General features: G+C 41.6%; 1 protein-coding gene across 5 annotated transcripts in view; it reads right to left on the bottom strand.

Annotated features, from left to right (window-relative positions):
• The window catches only part of LDLRAD4 (low density lipoprotein receptor class A domain containing 4), a 291,353-nt gene that overhangs the window by 167,248 nt on the left and 98,384 nt on the right, over nucleotides 1-25,721 (bottom strand). For all 5 annotated transcript variants that reach the window (XR_014580824.1, XM_083827164.1, XM_083827162.1 and 2 more), the window contains one exon: nucleotides 18,088-18,546. Coding sequence is in view for 4 of the 5 variants with exons in the window: in XM_083827164.1 (XP_083683290.1) it covers nucleotides 18,088-18,127 (40 nt within the window). In the remaining variant the exon portion in view is untranslated. The remainder of the gene's footprint in view (nucleotides 1-18,087; nucleotides 18,547-25,721) is intronic.

The raw sequence follows: 25,721 nt of genomic DNA, 5'->3' as shown, positions 1-25,721 counted from the left end.
ACAACTATTTTTTTTAGTGAATCACATACAAAATAATTATTACCAACCAGAATGCAAAGGGAAAAAGTAGGAAATTTTGTGCCTGAACTGTTAAATTGCCATAGCAGATTTCTGGATGCCACCATAGAAATAATATACGTTATATAAAAGATACTATAGAAACCACCTCCATTGCACTCAGCATGAAAACCATACATTGTAATTGATGAAAGGTCTACTACTGATATTAACAACATTATTTAGTAATAAATCATATGATGAAAAATTACAGTGAACCATCAATCTGAAGTTTCTTAAACATTTGTAGAAGTTCTCAAATTACCTGCACTTTGCACCTCAGGCATATCTTCCTTAAAGTTGATATTTTTAGGATTTTCATGGGTGTTTATTCCTCATGAGTGTAAATGTACCCTGTGTCTTAAACCTGATTTCAGAAAATTCTACAAGCTTCCACATTACTAGTTTAATACTAAAAGAAAAAAAAAGTTACTACAGCAACATTTTTAAGTCTTAAAATCCCTCTTCTTATGAAAAGTTAGTTTTATGGAGCATTACTAGAAGAATTTTAGTTGCAAAACGTGCTCTTAAGTAGTTGCAAAACAAACCCGTTACATGATGGCTCTTGCAAGTTCTCCGCATATTCTTTGTAAAAACAGAAGAAATGAGAGAGCGTAACGTAGTAGTTGAAACCCAGACAAGTCAATATTTCAATATTCCTAACCAATTTATGTTCCTAATTGTTAATGATAAATTTTCTGCTATATTTCTGTTCATCCTTTTACACACACAATGGCTGCACACCTTGCTACCCAACAAGGGAAAGCCTTAAATGGCATATGTAGAGCCCCTTTAGATAGTCTGATGACACAAAGTTTTTAACTAAAGCTCACTAATATGAATCCTGATTTTGTAATAAAGCCTCCTTACGCATGATCACCTCTCCTGTAGGAAGAGAAATAGTGGCCTTAAAAAAAAAAAATCAGTCTTGCTCTTCTCCAGTATGTGTTTTAACTTAAAATGCACAAACCAGTCAACGCGTTGGCCTAAGGTGTTTTCCAACCATTTATTCCTTAGCATAGCTCTACCACAGAAACCACTACAGTCAGCTTGGTCAAGTGCTGGCAGAAGGACAGTCAGAGCTAGTAGAAGCTGGTCTCTCCATTTTTGTAGCTGCTGCACAAGGGGACATCATGGTTGCCAGTAAAGCCCCCTGCTTGACCACTTAAGGGAAGAGGCAGAAGGCCCTGCAGCCGTGTTCTCAGGGTAGCAGCTGGACCACAAGCCCTGAGCGCAGAAGTTTATTCTTAGCAAGAGGCACTTTTCTTCTGTCATCAGAAAGAGGTGGGAAGGCGGTATAGCCATAGGGCAGCTGGGAAGGGACCCATACTCCTCTTCTGTGTATTGACTGTATGGCCAGCAGTGCCCAAAAGGTTCCCGTAGAGAAGCTACCAGTGACGTGTATGCAAAGCTCTGAGAGGAGCTGGGGACCAGGAGGAAGGAGGTACATTCAAACTGACAGAAAACTGCAATTGCTACAAAGAAGACAGTGACTTACCTGCTCCGGGAAAATTCCCTTTGAAAGAATACAAAGCTGTACGCCGTGTCCCTGAAACCAGGGTGATTTGACTGAGGAGTATAAAACCAATCCTTAAATTGATCATTTGAATTGCATATGACAGGCCACAAAATAAATACTTTGGCTACCAATAGGGTCTGTAGTGAAATCTGAGGAGATGGGAACAGAATGAGCTGAAAAGCAAACTGCAGGCTCAACTGCTTCATCGGGTTTTGAGCACAGTTTGATTTGAGCTTAGGGAGAACTGTTTGCCCTTCTGGCTACAGCCCCACTGAGGAAGGACAGCTCTGCCTCGAAATCCTGAAGGGAGAACTTGTCACAAAGTGAGATGGTGGAAAGTAACTTTAACTCGGGCAGCTGAAAGAAAATAAGGGTGTGGTGTCCCGAATGGCAAAGGCTGAAATTACAAAGTTGTGGCTCACTGTGGATGTGGCAGTTTAATCAAGGCAAGCTTTAAGAAGAGACGAGTTATCTTTTAATTGATCAACTGATACAAGTGGAAAAAAATAGACAGCATTTGGAACACGCAGACCCATCCTTCAGGATCTTTTTCAGAGATCTGAAGGAAGGGTTGCAATGCACACAGCTTCTCCGTGTTCTCCAACTAAATCAGATGGACTGATAAAAGAAACTACCACTCCCTATAATCTCTGCCTTGCAGAAATTGCTAATACGGAGATGTAAGGCCCAACGTCAAATACCTGACAGCAAATGGAGCAGCTCTTCTCAGTAACAAGAGTACCGATGAGCTCACCAGAGACGCGATGCCTTCCACTGTCAGAGCAAGTCATTATGGGAAACAATCACCACATACCTAGCAATAAGGTCCAACAGAATAAATCTGAGGACAAGTATTACGTTTGACACTCTATACAGCTATGCACCTGCTAATATCAATACCCGAACTCTAAATCATTTGTAATTTACTCTCCGTGACACCTACCAACTGTAGTCCAGGAGCAGATGCAGAGCAGTTAATAAAGTAACCCTTCCAAACTTCATCAGCACTGTCACAGAGAGTAAACTCCAGAGTCATCTCTTTCCCAGCAAAATCACTTGGAGACAAAGCAACTGAAGTGGTATTACTACTGAGAAGAGAAAAACAAAGCTATGTCATATCTTCAGTCTGATAATCATCATAGCTTTTCTGGTCAGCTCCATTTTAGCCTTTGTTTCTTTTATGTTTTCCTTCACATTTTTTAATACCTTATTCTAATATTAAACTATTTGCTATTTTAAGGATGCAGCTTCAATTCTCTTTAATTCTTCCTTATATACAAACTCTGAGAGCTGCACTTAAGTGACCATTACCTGTCTAAAACAGAGAAATCCAATGACATATTATAACCCCTATAACTCCCTATGGAGGCTACTTCTGTTATAAAACCAGACAGAAAGAAAAAAAATGAACAGCATTACTTTCAATAAGTATTACTGAATTTTGCAACTTCTGGTAGATGCAGTTAGCAAAAATAAGTGCTCTTAACTGTTAAGTTTTATTAAAATGGGTCCCCTTGTACCATTTATACAAAGACTGCCTACCTCATTCTTTATTAAAAAGCATTTCCAAAGAATTATCTTTAAAGATTCACATGCCTGCTGCAGCAGGGTATGCAAATACTCTATACATTATTCTCACAGTTTAAGTTGCATTTTTAAACTCTTGTAACAGTTTAAAGATACTGACAATATTACACAGTGTTCATCAATAAAAGAATCATTTTGAAATACCTTTGTTAAATGATTTCTACTTCTATATCTCAAGGATTACTGCTCTGCTCAGTTTAATGATTCATTATTACCATGCAGGTAAAAAGAACATGTGAGGTTAACAGCTATGGCCATTAGCTGTAACCTAGCTGGCATAACACTGTATAATTGATCCATTTTCTTCAAGAATAAAATTCAGAAACAGAGAATTACTATTAATGCCTCTATAAACAAGTACAGAAAGCCTGGGGGCAAATGCATGGGATAACAGCAAAGAGAAGAGGAAGGAAAATGGGAACACATCAAAAGTTTATTTATAAATATCAGAGAACTGCTTTCTTGGCATCGTATAATGTCTATGCAGTCTCACATTGATCTAACTTTTAGACAGTGGCCCTATGTTTAAGAACAGAAAAAGTAAGAATCAGCACACTAGACTTATGATACTCTTCCGAAAATAATCACGGCTCTTTCCCAGTTGAAATTGTTTCAAGACTGGCAGTTTAAAGACAAGATTTCCAGAGTTTGTTCTCTGTACAAGTATTTTAAGCATTTTCTAACCCAATGATGGCAGAGCTCTCATTGTGGTAGTAATGACAGTAATCTCTGTTAAGACAATCACGTCAACCACTATATTCATATCTAATTTTATCTTTGGTACTCAGGAGTCCTTTACAAGGCTTTACCTTTTGCAACAATCACAAGTCAGGCTGTCTTTGACATTTTTCTTCCATCTCTCCCAGAACGGTGTTTCCAGGTGACAGGCTCAAGCAAATATTTCTTTCAGGGTGAAATTTTGCATGTTCACCTCACTTTCAGATATTGTCCTTCCATCTCACTTCTCCTTCTTCTGTATTTTTCTCATTAGCACAACTGGGGGATGTGGGTCACTATCACAGTACTGATTGCAATCAAAATGCCAATAGAAATACAGTCAATTCCACTTCCATGAGAATTTTCTCCCCACTGCCTGTCTGTGACTGTTTTTAATGCTGTTTTGTTTATGCAGTAGAAGATGGCCCTTAGCAAACCGAAGGATCTTGAATGCTCATTTAAAAATTTCCTGGAAGTGAAGGGCTCATACGCCCGAATGCTTGTGGTTTTCAGTATCTTGTTTGTTTGCTTTCCAAACTGACCACTAGTTCTAGTAAGAAATATGATCTCTCTACAAACCTCGCCTTTTTCACTTCAGAGAAAGCATGTTACATAAAAAACAGACCTTTTTGAAACTCTTCAAAATAAGTCTTACCACACCAAGCAAGTCTTACATATAAGGCAAAAAAGCAATGAGCCTGCCTGCACTACATTAACGAATATCACATTTTGCATTTAAAGACCCTTGAAGGAGTGAAACCAGTATGAGCAGCTTTATTTGTATTCATCTCACTAAATTTTGTTTCCCCAAATTTCAGTAATCCTACTCTCTAGTTGGCAATTAAATAATAGATTTTCTAAGGCCTTAAGTAACATGCCATATTCTTCAAGCAGTCTTGTATCCCAGCACCTCCATTTTCCCAATGCACAATTAATGCTTGTAGATGAGGTGGGTTGCTTCTGTCACAGATTTTAAGGGTAGCTGTAATTCTTCAGAGAGATTCTTCTCAGCAGTGCTGGCATAAAGCAAGCCTTCAGTTTCCACAAGAAATTCTGACTTACATTCTTCTCATGGCAGCAAGAAAAGACAATAAAGATACAACAGAGGAAATAAGAAAAAATGGTGCAGTAAGTATGCTCTGACTTGGAGATAAAAATAAATACATTAGTACTTGTGGTTATAATCTCACCCTTCATACTGGGTTCAGATTCAGAAGCTGTAGCTTTAGTTCTCAGGTCTGCCAAGCTTCCTAGATCACTCCACATAAATATTTCATTCTGTGCCTTAGTTGTCTATCTGTAAATTGAGGGCAGCAGTAACTACTGTTCTGTGCTTCCATCTTGCTATTTTTTTTTCCTTATGATTTTCAGATTGCAAAATGGGCTGACTTGCCCTGTTTTAGCACAGCAGGGTTCTCATCTTCGTTGAAGGCTCTTTGGTGTTATTGCAACACTGAACGTTACCAGCAGGAGCCATATGTGTGAGAGAACGTTAACTTGTTTGTATCAAAAAGTAGAATAAAATGCTTTTGATACAGTAACATACTTGAGAGATTGCACAAAAGCCACTAAGTCAATGCTATGTCACTTTTTCCACATATACACTAGAGAAGGCACCGAATAAAAACATTTTCAAGAGTCATACTTGTTGCCTTTATTGTTGGAGCTTACCCCTGTTCCTTTCATTACACATAAACTCTACAACATCTTCTATAAACAGCACTGGTTTGGGCACGAAAGTTACGTTTACTATGGAAAAAAAAAAAAGTATCTTTAGTTCACAGATGCCACCTACATCCTGAGTTAAGAACAGTGAAGTTTTTCCAAACTTACTCTTGCATTGTCGTGGCAGGTCATGTGTCTCTTCGAATTCTTGCCCTGAGCAACTGGAAGCAGATATTTGTACAAAGTATTTCTTTTGAGATAAACAAATCAAGTATAATAAAGCTCAGAAAGGGGGAAAAGAGAGAGTCATACACAAACTCCAATTTTTTCGTTTAAATCAAGGACTGAGTGAATACAGAGCCAGGCTGTGAATTCATCTTCAGACAGTATAAATTACTGGTTTTGTATAGTCTAGGCCTCCAGGATAAACAGACAATTCTTGAACAATTCAGATCCAAACAAGTCTTCCAGGCTTTTCTGAAGTTACTACATTGTCCTGGGTCAGAGTAATCCTCCTCCCACCACCTCAGCATACATACACCTACATCACACAGGCATGCAGTGTTGTCAGCAGTCAAACGGCACTGAATGAAGCCATTTTACCCGCTGACAACAGAAGCAAGCTTATCCTCAGAGGCATGGATTGAAGATGTTGCCGAGATGCTGGCTGTAAAGCAGGATTCTTTTTGGCTGTTTTCATCATTAAAAATTGTAACTCCACTCCTTCAACAAAGCTTTCTCTATTCTTGCCCTTAGATCAGAAGGGAGTGCCTTCTGCAAAGAGAGCAAGAAAGCCAAGGACACCAAATTTTTTCCAGAAGAGCCCACAATAGGACAGAAAAATTTAAGAAATAAAATCAAAACCCACAATGTATGAAAGACCTATTGCTCAATCTGTTCTTCACTGTATAACACCCATTCTCCTATTTATGTATCTATAATTTTTTTTTTTTTTATGGTACTCAATATCCACAACTAGTGCCACAGAAACATCATCTGTAGGGGATTCCTTTGGCCTACAGCTTGAACTAGAGTAAGATGTTAAAAAAATAAAATTCATAAGCTGTGACTTTCCCACCAAAAAAGCATTAACACAGTGTAAAATTACAGCAGCAAAGGTATGGGTATGGTGGATGAAACATCTTACGAACAGACTGGTGGCAATGCTGGGTGAGGAGGTAGTGCAGACTGGTGACCCAACAAAAACTCAAATCAGGGATAGAGCTCCCAGCTCCAATGGGAGGTTCTCCAAGGGTTGAGCAAAGGGGTCTGAGAGCATCCATGTTATACAAAGGGGACATGCAAACATGGTTGGGAATCCTTCCCCTTGCTTGCCATAAAAGCTTTCCATAAGTTAAGTTTAATAGGGTAAGTTTCATAGTCGAATTATAGTGGGGTGCCTACAGGAAAGGACTGGAAGCCCACGTTGCTGGGCTCCTGATATTGTCAAAGCCAAAGCCCTCTCTGTTCAGAAATCAGCAGTTTCCAAGCCCTACCTGAGCAGTGCCTTGGAAGAGATCAGTCTCAGAAAGGAGCAGCACTTTTACAGATATACAGAGTATATACAGAGCATTGTGTCATATTCTCTTCCAGGGAAAAGATTATCTTTGGTGTTTGTAAGAGGCCGGCATGCCTTGAAGGCTGCACCCTATTAGCAAGTAATAATCCTACTAGAAACTTCACATTTTGCTTATTCACTGTTGCTGAGGGCTGAGCTGAAATTAAAGAGGGTGGGAGTAGCCCTCTGGAAAGGGTTTGGAGCAGGGGTTGGGCAGTCCCTGGGGAAAAAAACTGGGAGAGGTGCAGCGTGGGGTGCATGCTTGGGTGGATCTATATTGCTCCATCAAGAAGTACTTCAGCGAGGAAAGCCAAGCCCCAGGATGGGGAGATGCAGCTGATAGAGCCACGAGAACTTGGGCATTCATAGAAAGGCTCACAGGAAGGACTCCATCCACCCAGCAAGAAGCTTTGCTCTGAACAACAAACAAAACAAACAGATCTAGCAAGTAAATTAATGGCCATACATCCTGGCCTCTTTTTTTTTCAAAAAGTAAAAGGAATTAAATATTAGAAAAGTAAATGTAACATTTGACTATATATGGTATTACCTTCTCCTCAATAGCTTTTAGGCCTTTTCACTACATTTACCCTGCAATGTTAAATACTTTCTCTTCTCTGTTTACCTGGACTCCCTTGTTCTTCAAGGACTGGTTTGTAAAGGCGCTGCTGCAGCTTACAACAACGAAACATAACATTAGTTCATACTATTTGCTTTACGGTAAAAGAAAATTGATATTCTAGGCAAACAAACAGCCCCCTTGACATTAGCAAACAAACAAAAATAAAAGAAACAAAACCAAACCAAAACAACAACAACAACAAAACCACCAACAACAAACCATTAGACCAAAACTCAAAACTTAGCCTCATATTGTTCACTCAAAACACCACTGCCTGGCACTGAGTACTTGGAAACATCCTGCATCATATTTATGTGAATAGGGAGGTTTTGTTCATGTTTCCGCTGTACCTCCCCAGCCTCCAAAAGGACTCAGTGAAGTCCTTCAATAGTTTGACATCAGCTTTGGTTTTATGCTTCATCTCTTAATGTCGGGGTTTTTTTGTTTTTGTTTTTGTTTGGGGGGGGGAAGGCTGGTTGGTTTGTTTGTTTTTAAGTTTGCAATGAAAGGCATTTCCAGCCTGTTCCCCCCTGCAGTCCCTGCTGGCTCTGGAAGCCAGCCCAGCCTTCTCTTTTGGCGACCTTCTCCTCCTCCTCCTCCCGGTGAGCCAGGGCCACGGCCAGCCCACGGCGCTGGGCTCCCCCTGCAGGACTGCGCTCCGCACTGAGACAGGCACTCCTGGAGAAGTTTTGCCTTGACCCCCCTTCTTTTTTTGGAGAGAGAGAGGGGAAAAAAACAATACAAAGCTGAATTTTAAGCAGTGGAGCTGGGGGATGTCTTCATCTTGTGTCTGTGGCCAAGCTGCAGCAGGTGGGAATCAACCACCGACCGCAGGTCGCACCGCGGCTACAAAGTGCCAATGCTGGCAGATTTCGTGATGCCGGAGGACACTTAGCGATTCTGTCAGAAATAAAGTAAACATTCCGACTTTAGACTTCTGGGCACCTTGGAAAGCAGCAGCCAAGGGCTTGATTTCTGTCTCACGCGATGGCAGCGAGCTGCTGCGCTCAGAGCACACGCGCGGCCTTGTCGGCGGCGACAGGCCCGCAGCCAGCCAGGAGCAGAGCTCGCGGTTCCTGCTCCCTCTTTTCTTCAAAAAAAACATGAAACAACCACCAAACCAGTGCTACCAAATTAATCAGAAAGATTCAATTAAATTAAATTGACACACACTGCCAATTTAAGAGTCAGTTTTCACCTCTGATTTTCTGTCTTTTTACTTAAGGGACAACACGCTTATTTTCCTCATTGAAAAAGTCTGCTGTTTTATTATGATTAAATACTGAAATGCAGCATATTTACAGTTCAATTTATTGTCATATTCAGTCTGGAATTGGCCATTTGGCTGATTAAGTTGTTTCATGCAACGGCACTGTGACATGTACTATTAAGAAACGAGAAATGGCAGATGGACATTTTCAAAGATGCATCAACTTCATAAACAGCACGCTCTGGCTTCAAATATAATCTACTAAAAATGAGTATCAAAGACGAAGATCTAGGTTCAACATCCTCCACGAAAATGTCGGAGTGCTCTCACCCATGACTTTGTGAAGGAGCTTGCCATTTCCAGCAGTACGCTACTTCGTTAAATAATTTTAACAATCACAATTGCCATAATGTCTCTGAAAATTTGAACTTGCTTTCACTCTGGTCTGCACACCTCACAGGCTTTCATTTGGGCTCTGGACTAACTGTCATAAGAACAAATGGACCATGCACATATAGCCAAGACTACACCTACACTGAAAAATTAAAGGATTTTTAATGGCATTTAAATTAACTTAAATAGTAAAGAAAATTTAATTAAAAATTGAAGGAAAACCCTTCCAGATCTGAGTAATATTTCAGGATGGAGCTTGATATGAATGGTGTTCCATGAAACTGTAGCCTGCAATATAAGGGGACTGAATTCCAGGTGTGCAGAGGATCCTTGGTCAGTATCTCTCAAGGTGTTTCACAGGACGCCACAGCACTGCATTTCCTCTGGAGTCCTCTTGGCTTCTTTTCTTCTTTTTTCTGCTTCTACATTCACTGAGCTCCCAGTGGCTTCATGCAGCAAGGCCATCTCCTGAAAGTGACTGACACACAAATTCCCCCATTCTTTCCCTTACCAAGCAGGCAAGTATGAAGTACTTCACCACAGCAAGCAAACTGGCAAGGAGGTCTTCTGTTCCAGTTAAATTAAAATTTGAAAGGAGAAGCATTTAAAATATGAAATCCTTGGCCTGTGTGAAATGTCCCTCTGTTCGCATAAGGACTACCACAGTTCAATAAGTAAAGGCAGTATCTGTCCAGTTACAGATTAAACAGTCCTTCAACCTGACTTTGAAGATAACTGTTCTCTTTAGTTGAAAGGAAATAAACAAAACACACTCTTTCACTCACACAAAGTTTGGGATCATAACTTAAAAGCCAACCTCATGGATCTGAACAGTGACCTAAAGCAAAAACCACTGCTGTTCCAAACACCTGTTGTAAGAACAGCAGAAGAACTAAGTTGTAACCAAAAGCTATTTCTCTCATTTAGCACCACCATTCTTGAATTGATTTTCAGTTTCTCAATCTCCAGTAATTCTACTAAAGCATTTAACCCTGAACAGGAGACTTGTAAGGTGTGCATTACCATACTGAAAACAATTTCATTGAACACTACTGAGTGTAATGTATTTAGATAAACTCTTCAAGGCTGAGGTTGCATCTTCTTCCATGTATTTTTGCTGAGAATACTGTCTGTACCCAGAAAAAAACCCTGCAAACTCTAAGTAAAACATCTAAGGGACTACAATGGAATACGATCTGTTACTATCCATGTGCTGAGTAAGGGGCATTGCAAAATGCAATCTGTTTCTCCCAGAACTAAGAGACAGAAAGAGCTGTCCACGTGTGACACAGTAACCTTGAAAATTCATAAAATAAGAAGGCATTTGTCAAAAAAAATGCAGAGAATTTTGGAAGGTCAGACTAGCTTCAAGAGGCAGCTGAAAGCAAAATCAGAACAGAGGGGAATGAGAATGTTCTGCTACATATTCAAGTTGTATTCTTTAAATGAAATGTTTATCTGTAATTGAAAATCATGCAAATAATGACAGCAGCAATGTGGTATACCTGTGTTAATGCATAAATGAGTTTTCAACTGCTTTTAATATTAATTATGTTAATATACTTATTAGAAGACATTTCAAACCTGTTTTTCTGTTTTACATTGAGCCTCAATTAGAATTTGGAGGAATAAGCCTACCTTCAGCATCAGATCCACCAGTTATTATCATACGACAAGTAAATCATGCATAGTTTTATTCATTATAAAGAAAACAACCTCAAATGGCGGTTGCTTTGGCTTTGGCCCACTTTTGATTACTCTTAACAATTACCTTTTAAATACGTTTACAACCGAAGAGTGGCAAAAAGCTTTTCTTGCAATACTTGCATACTGTGAAACAGAATAATGGATGCAGTATTTCTAAAATGTGCAAATGTTTCTATACTAGTAGCTCTGATACAGATATATATATCATGCCCTCACAAAATAAGATGTTTAAAAAAGAAAGTTATAATGAAAGCTGGGGTAGGCTAGAACAAAGGCAATGGGACAACACTCCAACAAAAAGAAAGGGTAGACTTTAAAAACATAAGACACTTAATCCATCCTTTATCAATTATTCCGACAGAATCTACTTAAACATGGAGAAGATAGGGTAGTGCAGGTGGATTACTAATGTATAAAATGTACATTTATTATCCAGGGAAGCAGCAATAACAGAATGACAGAAAAGTAAGGCTGGAAGCACTCTCATGAAGTCCATTCCCCTGCCCCAGGGCAAGATCAACTATACATAAACCATTCCTGACAGATATTTGTCTAACTTGTTCTTAAAAACCTTCAGTGACGGAGACTTTGCAACCTCCCTAGGCAATCGGCTGCAGTTCTTAACTATCCTTACCATTAGAAAGATTTTCCTAACGTCTAACCTAAATCTCCCCACCACAGTAAGCTTGTCTGTTACTTCTTGCTCTATCCCCAGCAGAACTGGAAAACAGTTTTTATTACCTTCCTCCTTACATAAAATTTCCATATCCATTTAAATGGTTATCACATCTTCCCTCACTCTTTCATTCTCTGAACGAATAATGGCCAACTGAGGCATACGCAATCTGCTGGAACAATTTATCTGGTCTCCCATGTAATCCCTTCAAGGAGCCTCCCTATTCTGGAACTATAATCCCCAGGCCAGAGACATCTCCACCCAAAACACTCGAGTTAAGCAAAACAAGCTTAAGAAAGGGGGAGCTTAAAGGGGAAAGGAGCCAAACCAAGTGGCAAGCTCTCACATCATGCAAAGAAACGTCCCGCATAAACCAGAAGAACTCACTGCAGCAGGGAAAGGTGGGGAAAGACACCCCTGAGGAGGGCAGAGCAGGAGGAGAAGGGTTAAGTCTAGAGAAGAGGGGAAGAGGCTCTCAGACAAGCCTGGAGCTGAGTTGCTGTGAGTTGGTCTGGAAATGGGAGAAGTCCAGAAACAAGGGAAGGTGAAGGCACTGAAAAGTAGGAAGATTACCAGAAGGGTAGGGAATCTGGAAGAGAAACGAGGCCCAGAAGGGGAGGGATGGAGGAGTCTCAGTACAGGGAGAAGGAATTTGTGCATTGGAGGAGGAAGAGGCACAGAGAGGTTAGGGAAGCATGAAACCCAGGACAGGAAACACAACAGAAGTCCTGAATGCCAGGGGTACACAGAGCAGAGGCGAGGGGATCTCCTCAAGCCACGTTCCTCTGACCAAGAGGAAATCCTAACAAACACAGTTTCTCTGCCGAATTAGGGCCTGGTGAAGTAATAGCCAAGCTGAAGAGCCCTTCTTGGGAGTAACTCTGCCTCTTTGGATACTGATGAAGGTCAAGCTTGGGCGACAACAACCTTGAGATAAGGCTGCAAGGGACTATTCAAAGATTTGAGGGTAGAATCACTTCCATGGTGACAGGTATGAGGGAAAAGATACGGAGCTATGGAACAGGATCAGAAGGTGACAAAGTCAGTGCTAGGCGGAAGGGCAGGGGCCCACTGCACAGAGCAACCTCACACTATTTATTCCAGTTTCCATAGTGCCTGAGCTAATAATTCTTCCAGCAGTACTGAGGGTCACAGGGCAGGAATGCCTAAGAGTCAGCTCAGGTCCGTCAGAGCTTGTGCTGAAACAGAGCTAATAAAATCTTGACGGACCTAAGATGACCCTGTAAAGTCAGGATGCTTCATACACCGATTCCTAATCCCCCCTACAATATTCCCCTTATCCTTTGATCATTCTGGACGTCCCGGTGCCACACATTCTCCAGTGATGGAGAGCTGATTTCAGAATTGCTCTGCTCCATTAAACCAGCACTTGAAACATGCACTGGTGAAGGAAGTGGCTAATTTTTTTTAATGGACCTTGGCTGTCCTGATCCCCACCACCAGTACCCTAGTACTGGCACAACACCAAGTCAGACCAAGGTAGAAGGCGTTACCCTTCACGGCAGCTATGAAGTGTGCAAGGGAAGCGGTCCTTCTGACCACCAGACCAAAGCGGGCCCTTCGCTGCACTGCTTATTACGGCCACGTCTTGCCATGTAGCTCAGTGCGTCAGACGTGCCTCGGCACAAAACCCCTCTGCTTCGTGGGAACCTAGGAAAAAACATCTTCAGAAAGTTTGGGAATTACTTCTCGACTCTCAAAAAGACCATTTTTTCAATTCTCAAGGGCCATGTTGTCTAGACCTCTGGCCTTCTTTTTCCTTTTCGCTGGATGCTTCCAACAGGCCCGAAGAGTGCTGCTCAGAGCAGAAATAGTACACCAGCCTAAGTAGAGTGCTAAGTAGAGTGGAAAAATTATTTTGCATGTCTTACACACAGACTCCTGTCCGTATATTCTAGCATAATGTTTATGACGTGGTATTGTTGATTCATAGCCATTTTCTGGTCTCCTGCAACTGCCCATCTGTTTTCTGCAGACCTGCTGTCTCACCAGTTATTCTACATTTTGATTTGCACAGCTGATTATTCCTGCCCAACCACAATGGAGAACTTGTCCTTAATGAACTGCATCGTATTTATTTTAGATCAGTTCTCCAATATACCGCATTAATTTTGAATTCTAATCCTGTGCTCAGAGAGTTTACATCCTCTCCCTAGTTGGTGTCATCTGGAAATTTTGCATGCAGATTCTATCATCTAAGTCGTTAATTAAAATATTGAATATTTTCAGGCAATCCTGGGCAAAATCACACTTGACATATCCTTCCAGTTTGACTATGAATCACTAGTAATTATTCTGAGAACAGCTTTTTCAGCCAACTGCGTACCCACCTTGGAGCCCATATTGCCACCTTGTTTATGAAAGAGCGAAAAGCCTTCCAAAATGAAGGTACATTTTTTTTTCCTACTCAGAGGGAAGTTAGGCTCAACTGACAAGGTATATTCTGGAAAAAAAATCATGCATATTCATTTATTGCATTATTACCGACAGGCTATTTGTTTAAAAAACAAAACAAAAAACACACACACACAAAAAAAACAGTTAATAATTTTATTCTGACATTTTTTCCCCAAGAACTTAAGCTAAGCTGTCTACTCCGAAGGGGGAAAAGAAAGACGCAGGGAAGTTTACACGTAGGTGCAGTGTTTGCTCTTCCATAGTTTTTTTGAACCTAGACTGTCCTCCAAATGCTCTCCGGCGTAACTGCTAATTGCTCAGATATTGCTTCAGCTATTTCACCCTATGCTGGAGAGATAATTTAATAAGCTGCAGCTTGTTTTAAAATACCTATCTTATCTAATTAGTTTATAATCAGTTCTATTCCTGTTCTGTTTAGAATTCCTACCCGCCTCAAAGCACTATTCCTTTCCTTGCTGCCTGATTGCACCTGATTGCCTTTTTGGCAAAGAAGGATGCAAAAAGAAGTCATTAACTACTTGGTCCTCTCTGCACACATCAGATCATGAGTTTTGCCTTTCCCTCTCAGTAAATAGTCCAGAAACTCAGTCTTCCTCTTATTACTAGTGAGAATATAGCACGTTTCCTTGTTACCATGTCCTTTACTAGCTGCACTTTGTTTCGTGCTTTGGCCTATCCAATTTGGCCCTTGCATTCTTCTACTGTTCTTGTGTATTCATCTTGATTACGTATCTAGTTTCCACTTTATGAGTCCTTCTCATTTTTTAGTTCATGCAATTTTGTCTCTCACACTTTCTTACTGGGATACCTTTTATTTGTGCTTTTAAAACCCTTTATTATGACAAGAAAAGCACAGTTCCTTTAGAAATCGTAAGCCTTCCTGAATTTCTTAGGTTTGTTTCCTAAGAAATCTTACCTATCGGTTCTATTAGGTTAATTAAGTCTACTTTCTTGCATACCATTGCTTGTATTCTGAAGTTCTCTTTTTTCCTCTTCTGAAGAATTAGCTCACTTGCCTGTGATTGCTATCACTCGAATTGCCTTTTACTATCATAGGCTCAACCATCTCTTTCCTAATCAAGCCTAGGAGCATGTCCTTCCCATTGCCTTTTCCACATTCTGTAATCCTGAATCTATTATACTTGCATCATCTACTGAAATTAGTATTTGGCCAGTAAAGTTAAAGGGGTTTTACCATACGCCGTTGTCTGGTAATACATGATAAATACAGCATATGTCTTGGAACAAGAGCCATCTGCAAAAAATGGCAACTTTGGCATCTGTACCAGTAACATCAGCGTACAGATGGGATCAAAGTGTCTCCTAGCCATACCTGTAAGCCTTCCCAGGTCACAGCTATTAGTAAGGTAGAAAGGAATATTTTGAAATACTCCAAAGGTGGCTTCGCAGAGGCATCGTCCTCCAAGGCTTCTTTTAACAGCACTATGTTCAGCTGTAAATTGAAAATGATTACCCCAGTTGTTCCAATAGCTGCAATCACTTAGCATTGCTAGATTCAGTGTTGACACTGCACTGCTTTCAGATATCAAAGCTTTTTCTGTACAAATTAGCTCGCTTCTGCATGCGGTCATGCCCCCTCTGCTACTAGCCACTACTGTTTTCTTCTACAGCTAACCCAGCATGCCAACAAAAGGAGGAACATAGCAAGGATCACAGGAGAAGCTATACGCACCTACCATTACATGCTGCTGCAACTCTTAAATTGGCATAACACGCTCCTATGGGTTTCTGTAAGAAATAACATAACTACCCACTTTTGCTGCTGAATGTGTTATATAAATCTACCAAGGAAAAAGAATGACCTCCAAAAAAAGAAAAAAAAGTGGATATCAATTTGATTCAAGTTGGGAGAAACAGAAGTCCTTGCCTTCTTATCATCTAAAAGCAATGGCAATTCAGCCTGTTTGCTTTACAAGTCCCCTGCCCATTTCTTTTGCATGTCTCCTGAACATATGGTGCAACTTGCCTGAAAGTTTAATAATTCTTTAGTACAGCTAACAAGATTTGAAAATGTTTATTAACTTCTTTACCTGAGGGCAACTCCAAAAGAATAAAAGAACTCCTTACGAGAGAGAGCACAACCCTCATGCTGTTAAAGTGTCCAAAATGGGTAGGAATCTGCTGGGTTGTCACCACAATTTGATTGTTGTCCCAGGCCTCCAGGCACACGGGTTTCATTTTTCTGAAATTTATGCAGCCCTCTTTGCCATTCCCCTCCACCCAGCAGCAGTCACGAGGTCAGCGACTCTCTGACGCCCCGCTGCCTGAGCAGTCTCATCCGCGTGCCAAGAATGCCGACCCTCTGGGAGCAAAGGGAGAGCTGAGGCTGTGGCAGAAGAGGGTGAAGTTGGAAAGAAAATAATATCATATTACAAAGGTGCTGAAGGTAACAGCGTTTTCAGCAGAGGGGAGAGCCACAGAAGGAGGGAACAGATATCCAAATAGGAAGACTTCCAGTGGAGTGGCAGGAGGAGGAGAAGGGCTAGCAGAGAGTGGTGAGGAGGAAGATGCACAGACCATCCAAGCACCACACCAGAGAGCTGTGGGAGCATGCTGCATGTCATGCAGAGGCAGGAGAGCCCTGCGGTGGTTCCTGACTTCACATCTCCCATCAGCACTGGAGCACATTTGGAGCAAAGCTTCCCACTTGCTCTCCTCCAAGAGGCATCTCGCTCACACGCACGGAAGTCATGTTGTAAATAAAAACAACGCAGCAAGGGGGACATGATGGGATTTCCTCCAGATGTGCACTACCGTGCTGAACTGAGGCACAAGTGCAGGCACCTGGCCGTGCAGCGACCATCCCGCTGCAGTGAGAAGGGTGGGACCAGCCTCTGTGAGGGTGGATCTGCTGTGAGATGGGGCAAAGGGGGAGCCTGCCCTCAGGAACACGAACGGTTTTGTTGTTCCCTCTTGGGAAGACCTCCTAGAATAGCAAGGAGCCCAAAGGAAAGCAGCTTGAGACAGAAAATGATCATCCCATACATACAACCCCCAATCCAGCAAACTTCTAAAGGCAAAAAATCTACATCAGAAAAATAAATGTCTCGCCCATTGGTTACTTTCACTGTGGTACTAACCCCTTACCTAGGCCCTCTAAACCAAGAGAACTATCCAGCTGATTTTCCATCCATTTCTTACGGGGCCGCAGCTGGCCAGCAGGTGTGGAAACGGCAGCAGCATCTTCTAACCCCCATTTCCTTTCTTCCAACTCTCGGATTAGAAACCAGTTCAGACACAAAGCGCCCAGTGAATTCCAGCGGAGTTCACACCAGAGGGAGCTTTTCTCAGGGAAGCCCACCACCTTCGTATCCTTGCTCTTACTAAATTACTTTCAACACGTCTACGGGGAAATACATTGGAATCAGTTGAAACGGTGTTCAGTTAAACCCTTTGGTTTTGCCATATCAAGTACTGCTGCAACTGGACCACGTGGGGAGGAAGGGAGGGAGCCCAAGCAGAAGTTATCTGGCAAGCCCTGCACAGAGGTGTGTTCTGTTTGAAGGGAGAAAACTCAACGCTACCGTGTTTCCGAGAAGCCTCCTGACATAAACAATGTCCGTCCTGCGCCCTCGCCAAACTCCCATGTTAAATATAAGAGCAACTTAATAGACTATATTTTATACAATGCAAATAGGCCCAGCTGACCCAGGAGGCCGCTCATTGTTAAGCTGTTGATGAGTACTTTAATGAGGAAAGCTGAGATACGCCTTCCCCAAGGCTTATAACCAACCATTTCAGGGGGCAAGAAATACAGATACTATTCACTATTAATACAAGTATTGAACTGTTTCTCAAGTGAAATGTTCTAAAATCTTATTTAAACTGGAAGTACTACAAGATGCTACACAATTTTTTTTGCAACTCTAGCAAGCTGTCCCAAAATAATTAGCAGAATTAGAGCAGAAGTCCTTACCTGTGAAAGCATTTGTGGCCTGAAAACCAGCTTCCTGCATACTGCTCTCCCAGTGAAGCTTGTGATTCCAACCTTAACCTGTCCTTACTGGAGACAACTGCTGAGCTTGAAGCTGTCAAGTCACTTCCATCTTAGCTCGTCAGAGTCCATGTCTCTTCCCATTCCTGGCTTTGGCACCATCCAATTCCCACCTGATCCCAGGTCTTTCAGTCTGTAGGCACAGGGGATCTGCACTGAAGCCAAGCAGCAAGCGCTGGACAGTCCCATCAACCAGCCAGCCAGAGAATCTGGGCCATGATGAATGCAGAAATGAAGAAAATAGCCCGGCAAGACTTTATTTCCCTTTTACAATTAAGTTCTAATCCTCTGTTCATCCAGCACCATTTTTTCAGGTCCCAGCCAATGGTGATGTTCAATTGTCTCTCCTCTCTTGTGTTTGTCTCCCCTCAGGCACGCTCACTGAGAAATTAAAAAAGAAGAGATTATGTTTCCTGATGACATGTAGCAACATTAAAATTAACAGACTCCAGGGAACAAAAACCCAAAACACATTATCAGGGATTGATTGTACACATTAAAGGAGATCTTCAGAAGGCAAATATTGCGATTTTGCTGAGATGCAAAGTGTGACCACACAGCTCTTTGAAGTGCAAAGAGGAACAGTGCTAGGGTGTCATATGCATCTCTGAGAACATGATGTGATTTACATTTCAAAAGCCATATTTAGCAGAGATGGGGGCAGCAATACAATAACAAAATTGCAGTTAAAAGGGAAAAGGAAAAATACTCAAGGCTCTCAAGTCTAGTCTATTCAAAAACCACAGCGAGATTATTAGCATTTCATATAGCTGCTTCCCTTCTTTTCTGGAGCAGGGAAACGGAGCACTGGATGCTGACACTGTACATGCCATTCTGTCTTCTGAGGTTAAAAACGTCTGGGGTTTATACGTCTGTGCTGTTGATTGTTTAAAATCTCAATTGTAAGCAGATGACACAACTCAGATTCAGTAATGTTAAAAATACCCACAGGCTATGCAAGGGAAAGGTGGATAAGTTGTTCTGATACTACTTCTCCATCGGAGCATGGCTATCTGCAAGCCCTTGAAAACCAGAGCTGCTACATATCCACCTTTGTTAAAACTAGGATACATTTACGGGGTGAAGGAGTGCAGCAGACAGGTATGTATTTAAGGAAAAGATTATTTTAGGAAAAAAGGGATGGTTTTGCTCACAGAAAGAAAAGATGACTTGGGAGAAGAACTCTCTCACTGCCCAGCCATCCTCCTCCGTAGCAGTGCTTGGCTCACCTAATTCAGTAGCACGGGCAGGTCAAAGCTACGTCAGTGATGGTATTATAACCTACTGACGGATTTAAACTAAGGAGTCTAGCCAGTGCCTGCAAGACTGGATCAGACCAGAGGTCCATCGACTGGAGCAGCCCGCAGCAGAGGGTGCCAGGACCACCGCCAGTCCCAGCACAGCCGTGGCTCAGCAGATGCCAAGGATCTGCCACTCGCACCGCAGCCCCAGTTCAGGGTCTACCCTGACCTGCAACATCTAGCGGCCACCCTGTGCCCTGAAGCATAAGGCTGCACATCTCAGATGGCCCAAAACTGCAAAGGAGACTCTCACACCCCTTGCAGCACCTTCTGCTCTGCACATGCCGCTGCGTGCACAGCCTGCTGGCCCTCAGGGTCTTCCGTAGGGCTCCTTCCTGACAGACAAAAAGGATCTGTTCTCAGGTGTGCTGCTGCGATCAGGCGAGCTTGACACCTGATGAGTGCAGTTTCCTTCAGAACATACGGAATGAAAGCTAGTTGCTTTGTTGAATTTTCCATCCTAATAACGTTGCGACCATTTTTCAATTTTAGGAAGCCAGTATTTCTGAAAACCACAAGTTTATCTCAAAAAACAGCACAGGACTAACTAATTAGTCAATTATATTCGAACCCAGTAACTTGCATTCAACTCATGTAAGGTTACAGATCAGTTTCAAGACATTTTCCCCACTTCTTACCTAAACATCTCAATATAACAGGAAAATACGTGCAACTTAAAGAAAAAACTACAAAGACTTTACATTTCCTATCAAAAAAACTGAATAACATTTTAGAGAGTGCTAAAAATGCTACTACTACTCAATTTCAGCCCTTCAAAGTGCTCTGTACAACTAATAACGATTTAATACGAGCTCATTTTATCCTAAAGTACATAGTACTGAACAAGTATAATATACATACACCGTAGCACGAATTCCTCTTGGCTCTTCACAGTGTGCTAACTATCCTATAATGACTACAGATTGATGCTGCACTCATTTCCCAAGCTGTTTCTCTAGAGGTCTGAGTTTCTTTTTTATTTATAAGAATAGCTCCGTATTTGCATTCACATTTCCAGCCGTACAGCTTTTGGTTTATAATTCCACAATTTTGATGCATTCTATTTTCAGCATTTTGATGTCTCTCCCCATCCTAAAGATTCTCAAGGAACGCACACCAATACCTTAGCAACCAGGGAAAATCTCTCATTGCTACTAAATAACTGTATCTGTGTATTAGATATACTTCTGATTCTGAAGAGAATAAAATACATCCACTTTCCTGAAAATTAACTTTTTGTTAGAAGAAAAATTATTTTCCACATCTTCAACGCCTCTGCTAAACTTGTTAAGAAGCCAGCAGTGGCGCAGAAACCCTACAATGCTGGCACGTTCAGCAACTGCTGTTTCTGGAGGCAGAAAGCACGCGATTGTAACATTACAGGACACTGAAACTCTTCCAGAGTTCATTCAGACCTTGAAATTTGAAAGGCACTGAAGCATCACATTTAAGCCCTCCCTTAAGGCCCCAAATTAAAAAAAAAAGAGACTGATATCTGATGATTGCCCTAAAGGAGCATTTTCTGTCGCTGCAAAAGCACTCTTCTCCCCTGGCAGACAAACTGTGCTCCAGAGACGCTGCTCTGGCAGGACATGAGTAGGGGGGAAGCCTGTGCAGTGCTCAGAGCTTCCTCTGCCTTTCCATAACTCAAAACCCGGTTGGGCTCTGAGAAACTGCTTCACACTACAGCTAAGCGGGTGATTTAGTGAGTGTTTTCAACAGGTAGACCTTTCACCAGCCAGTCAGTCACATTTGCACAACAATGTCAAGTCTCTCAAATTTCCAGTATTCCCAAGATGAAGAAGACAAAGCAGAGCACCTGATACCACAGCACATCGGGAAAATGGCAAATTCCACTTTTAACAGCACGTAAGGATATGACTACTCTAATATAACTACTCTACTGTACTCTACATTATTCAGAATTTTTCCCATTCAAGTGGAACTGATGTTTATGCAGAGGTTTGTGCTTGTTTCCTAGCAGACTGGTATGTCTGCATGCACACCACGGGCCAGGACCTTTGGTGACACCGTTCAGCATGGCTCAGCCAGCCTCATCGAAGCCTTGATCCTTGTATTGCGGGGTGGTGCAGAAACATTAAATGAACCCTCTCACAGGAACAGTGCCTGAAAATACTCTTCTGGAAAGGAGAGAGGAAAGTAAGCAGTGCTGACAGCACTACAACAGTGTGCAATCTTCAGTGTAACTATTACAGTCTCCACAACCTGCGGAGACCTCAAGGGGAACACGTCCCATTAAACTGATCAGATGGCAAAGAGAAAATCTAGAAGACAAAGACTAGATATTTTCTCTTTGCTCCATCTGTTACCTCTTTCCCAATTGCAATGGGAACTCGGCTTCTACTTCTGCTTTCAGTCACCCACTGCAGTATTATATGAGTCTCTGAAGGAAACCAAAGCAAAACATTGTGTTTTATAAATACGTGGCTGTTCTAGAAAGATTTTCAGCTACTATGCACTTACATGATTGAATGCCTGAGAAAAATCAAACCCTTTTCTTTTCATCCTCTCTACTTTTCTCAGATATAGTCCTGGGAAAGACGCCACCACCTAAACCTCACACAAATTGCAAACAAAATATTTTGACTATTTAACACACGATGTGAGTTATAGGTTCTCATGGTATGTTTAGCTAGCCGACCTGTTATTGCTCTTTTCTAAATATTTGAAGATTCAGTATTAAAGGGCAATTTTAAATAAGAATCTGAGAGAGAAAAGCAGCAGCCAGGGAGTGTCATTAAATCCTCCAATAATATCTACATTTTATGAAGTGTTGTACAATCATTAGTTAGGACCAAGCCTCAAGGAACTTGCATGCAAAGAAGCAGCAAAATAGCATTTTTTCCAAGACTGGTATCTCTGTAACATATTGAACAACTCAGAGACATTGACCAAAATGTAAACACTGCAGCTCTTTTTTTTATTTTTGTTCCCGTTTCCTTTCCCTAAGTACAGCCTGTCTCTTTGGCCACGTGCTGTTGGTTCCCACACGCAGCAAGAATTCGCTGGATGCATTGGCAGAAGGGCTACAGCCACGAGGAGCATCTCCAGTGGTTGCCCTTGGCACAGGACGTCCTCAAGGACAGCTGTGGCTTAATTTAACTTCAGCAAGGGAGGGAGGATTCACTGCTCGAGCTTTTAGCTTTCAGGTTAAGGAAGCGCAAAAGGGCAGCGAGACTCCGGCGCTGCTCCCAGCGTGGGCCCTGCAGGCGGTGGGTGCCGAACACCTGCAGGGCTGGCAGCAGAGCCCCAGCTCAGCAGCAGAGCCCAGCGTGCCTCCAGACCCGAGGATAAAAGCAGGACACCTGGAGCCAGGACGAGCTCTGAACCATCCGGATGCTTCTACACTTTGCTGAAGTAATAAGGCCTGCACCTCCTACATTTTAAGACAGCATCGACTTGGAGGGAGATTTAAGAAGTTTCTGGCTGGAAAAAAATAATTAATAAATCCAACATTCTGTATTTACAAAACAGCATTTGTAAGAAAAAAAAATAAAAAATCTTTAAAAGTTTGCTAATTCAGTTTAAAATGAAGCATGTGTGCACACATATAGGTTACCTCTCCATCCCCTACTGGAGTCAGCCAGAGTTTTCCAGGCTTTGGTTTTGCTTCTTATAGAGACTTCTAAACTAGATATTAATATTTACCAGTTATACCTACTCTTTCTTAGATGGTAAGGTCTGTGTTTTACTGTGAGATCTTCATTTATTTTATTTACTTCTATCTATAATTTGTCTTCCCTCTAAGATAACACTGCACCAGTGCTAAGTGAATCCTGGTTCTTGGGAAATACTGTGCTTCATAACTCAAAGACCACTTAGAAAACTCAAGGCGACTTTCACAGGAGAACATACACAAATCAAACTGAAAACCAGATGTTTAAAATATGTTTATCTAATCACATCTTTCTCACACACACATATACATCATTTGTTTTCACTTTCTATCTTCAATATTTGTACAGCTTCCTTGTGACATTTTAAACAGCTGCTGTATTTCACTTTTTTAGTGAACTGCAGTGACTGACAAAGTTAGTTTCAATGTTATGTCATACATATTTCTATTCCTACAGATTCTTTCAGATATGCTTCAGCTTGTTCAGGAACAGTGTCCAAGTTTTTTCCTTCCTTTTTGTTACAGAACTCCCTGACTTGCAGCAAACGTGAGGACGATCAAAGCAAGTTGTGGTCCTTCTGCATTAGCTGAAGCAGGAAATGGGTCTTGAGAAGAGGGCACATTGCCATCACGAAGCATCTTTTTTTCTAGCCTGTTAGAAAATGGTCTAGAAAGCAAGATGTATCCCCAATGTCAATGCCAGCATACACTGCAAAAAACACTACAGGCAAGGTCTAGTTTAAAAGAAAAAGAATAAATGTTTCAGCAAAGACATTTCTCCTCCTCCAACTCCTCCTCTTGTTTGTTTACTTCTTTTTGGAACGAAGCAATGATATAAAATCAGTCTGTTTAGTAGCTTCATGCCAAGGCAAATAGCCTCTGGTAATCAGATAGCAAGGAGTATTTCACTTGGACAAATCCTATAAATAACTGATAACACAAAGGAGCATGCCATATTTCCTTCCATTAATCTTCTTAACTGAAATAATTAATTTGAGTCCTCTATTTTCTATCTCTGTGAACAAACTAAGGAGCCATACATTTTCCTATAGCTCTGCTGACAGAATGCAGTAAAACCCCAGTGGAAAAGTTTACTAAAATCTCCGTGACAAGCTATTGGGTTTGGATGAGATAATTATTGGGAGAAATTGTACAAGCTGTGTTATGCAGGGCAAATGAGAAGATTGCATTGTTTATTTTTGGACCTTAATAAAACTATAATTACCAGAAGTTGTCAAGAGAAATCATTAATCATGCTGCCCTATGAACCTCAACAGTTAGAGAAAAACCTGAGCTCTGAATTTTATTTGCCAAAATAATGAAGAGGTAGTAAGAGCAGAATCCAGCCTCAATTAATCTTTTTCCAAAGCAACGTGGCATTGGTTTTGAATTTGCAGAAGGCTGGTAAAAGTATAAATTACACTGAGGAGACTGGATAAGAGCAGAATTTTTTGCCGTGTGTCCCTGTGACTTGTATCAGAAAGGAGCAGTTTGCCAGAAACCCGGCGGATGGTGCACACCTCAAGCCTTCAAGACGCCCAATTGTTTTTCCTTCATTTTTTTTCTCTCTTTTACAGCCTGTTTTGCCTTGTGTTATTTACTTTTGTCCCCTTTCTCTGACGCTTTCCCAGCAATCTCTTCTAAATGCAGCTCAAACCAAATACAGTGTATATAACAAAGTAAAACATGCAGATGAACAGGTCTTAATACCTTAGTGAACCATACTCATTTGTGTTTAAAAAAAAAAAAAAAAGGGTTTATGTGCTTAGAATTACATGTGTACATGCCGTGGTGGGGTGGTGGTGCAGTATATTTGCCTTAATATATCTGCTCATTTGGCTGACAGCACAGAGTTAAATAAAAGAGCAATGTTAGGAGAGGAGAGGATTTCTGTCAGCAGATGAAACAATAAAAGAGAAGGAAGTGACTCCAGGGATGATACCAGGATGATACTCCAGGGATGCAACACCCAGTTGCATCCACAGCTACTATAGTCACAGGTGCTGAGCCTGAGCACCCAGGTACGCAGTGGCAGCAGGATAAGGATGTCACCCGTTTAATTCTGCTGTGCCACGCAGGACGTGCAAGCACAGAGGAAACATCTCAGGAGAGCACGGTGTTTTTTCCTGCAGCAGACGATACCTGTCAGCCCACGCCAACCATGCCCATCCCTCAGAGACCTGGGGGCACCCTTCCTCTCTTCATCGACAGCCCCTTTGGGGACAGGGCGCTGCACCCCCCAGGGAAGGGGTACACAGCCAAAGCCAACACCTCCCAAAATCCTAATACACACATACATGCATGAAGATCCATACACAGGCACCAATTTTGTGCATAAAAATCAGACTGCAGGAATCTAGGCCAAGCTGCACTTAAGTTTTTGAAAGCAGAAACATCTGTACTCTGATTGCTCTGGAAGGAAAGTGCAGAAGACAGCATCTCCCACATGAAATTGTCAAGCAGCGTATGGACACAGAACGGTGCGGCCCTCCCTTAAGACATGGCCGGGGACTGTGGAAACAGCTACCCATGGGAAGCTGAAAATTCAGAGCTTAATAGGAGGAGTCATCAGAAACTATTCCAGCTTCTGTCAAAACACTTGGTATGAATGAAAAAGC

This window comes from Anser anser (genome assembly GCF_964211835.1).
Source record: "Anser anser genome assembly, chromosome: 2".
NCBI classification, from domain to species: Eukaryota; Metazoa; Chordata; class Aves; order Anseriformes; family Anatidae; genus Anser; species Anser anser.
The sequence above is the reverse complement of the archived record's forward strand: the minus strand, read 5'-3'. Positions and strand labels throughout refer to the sequence as shown.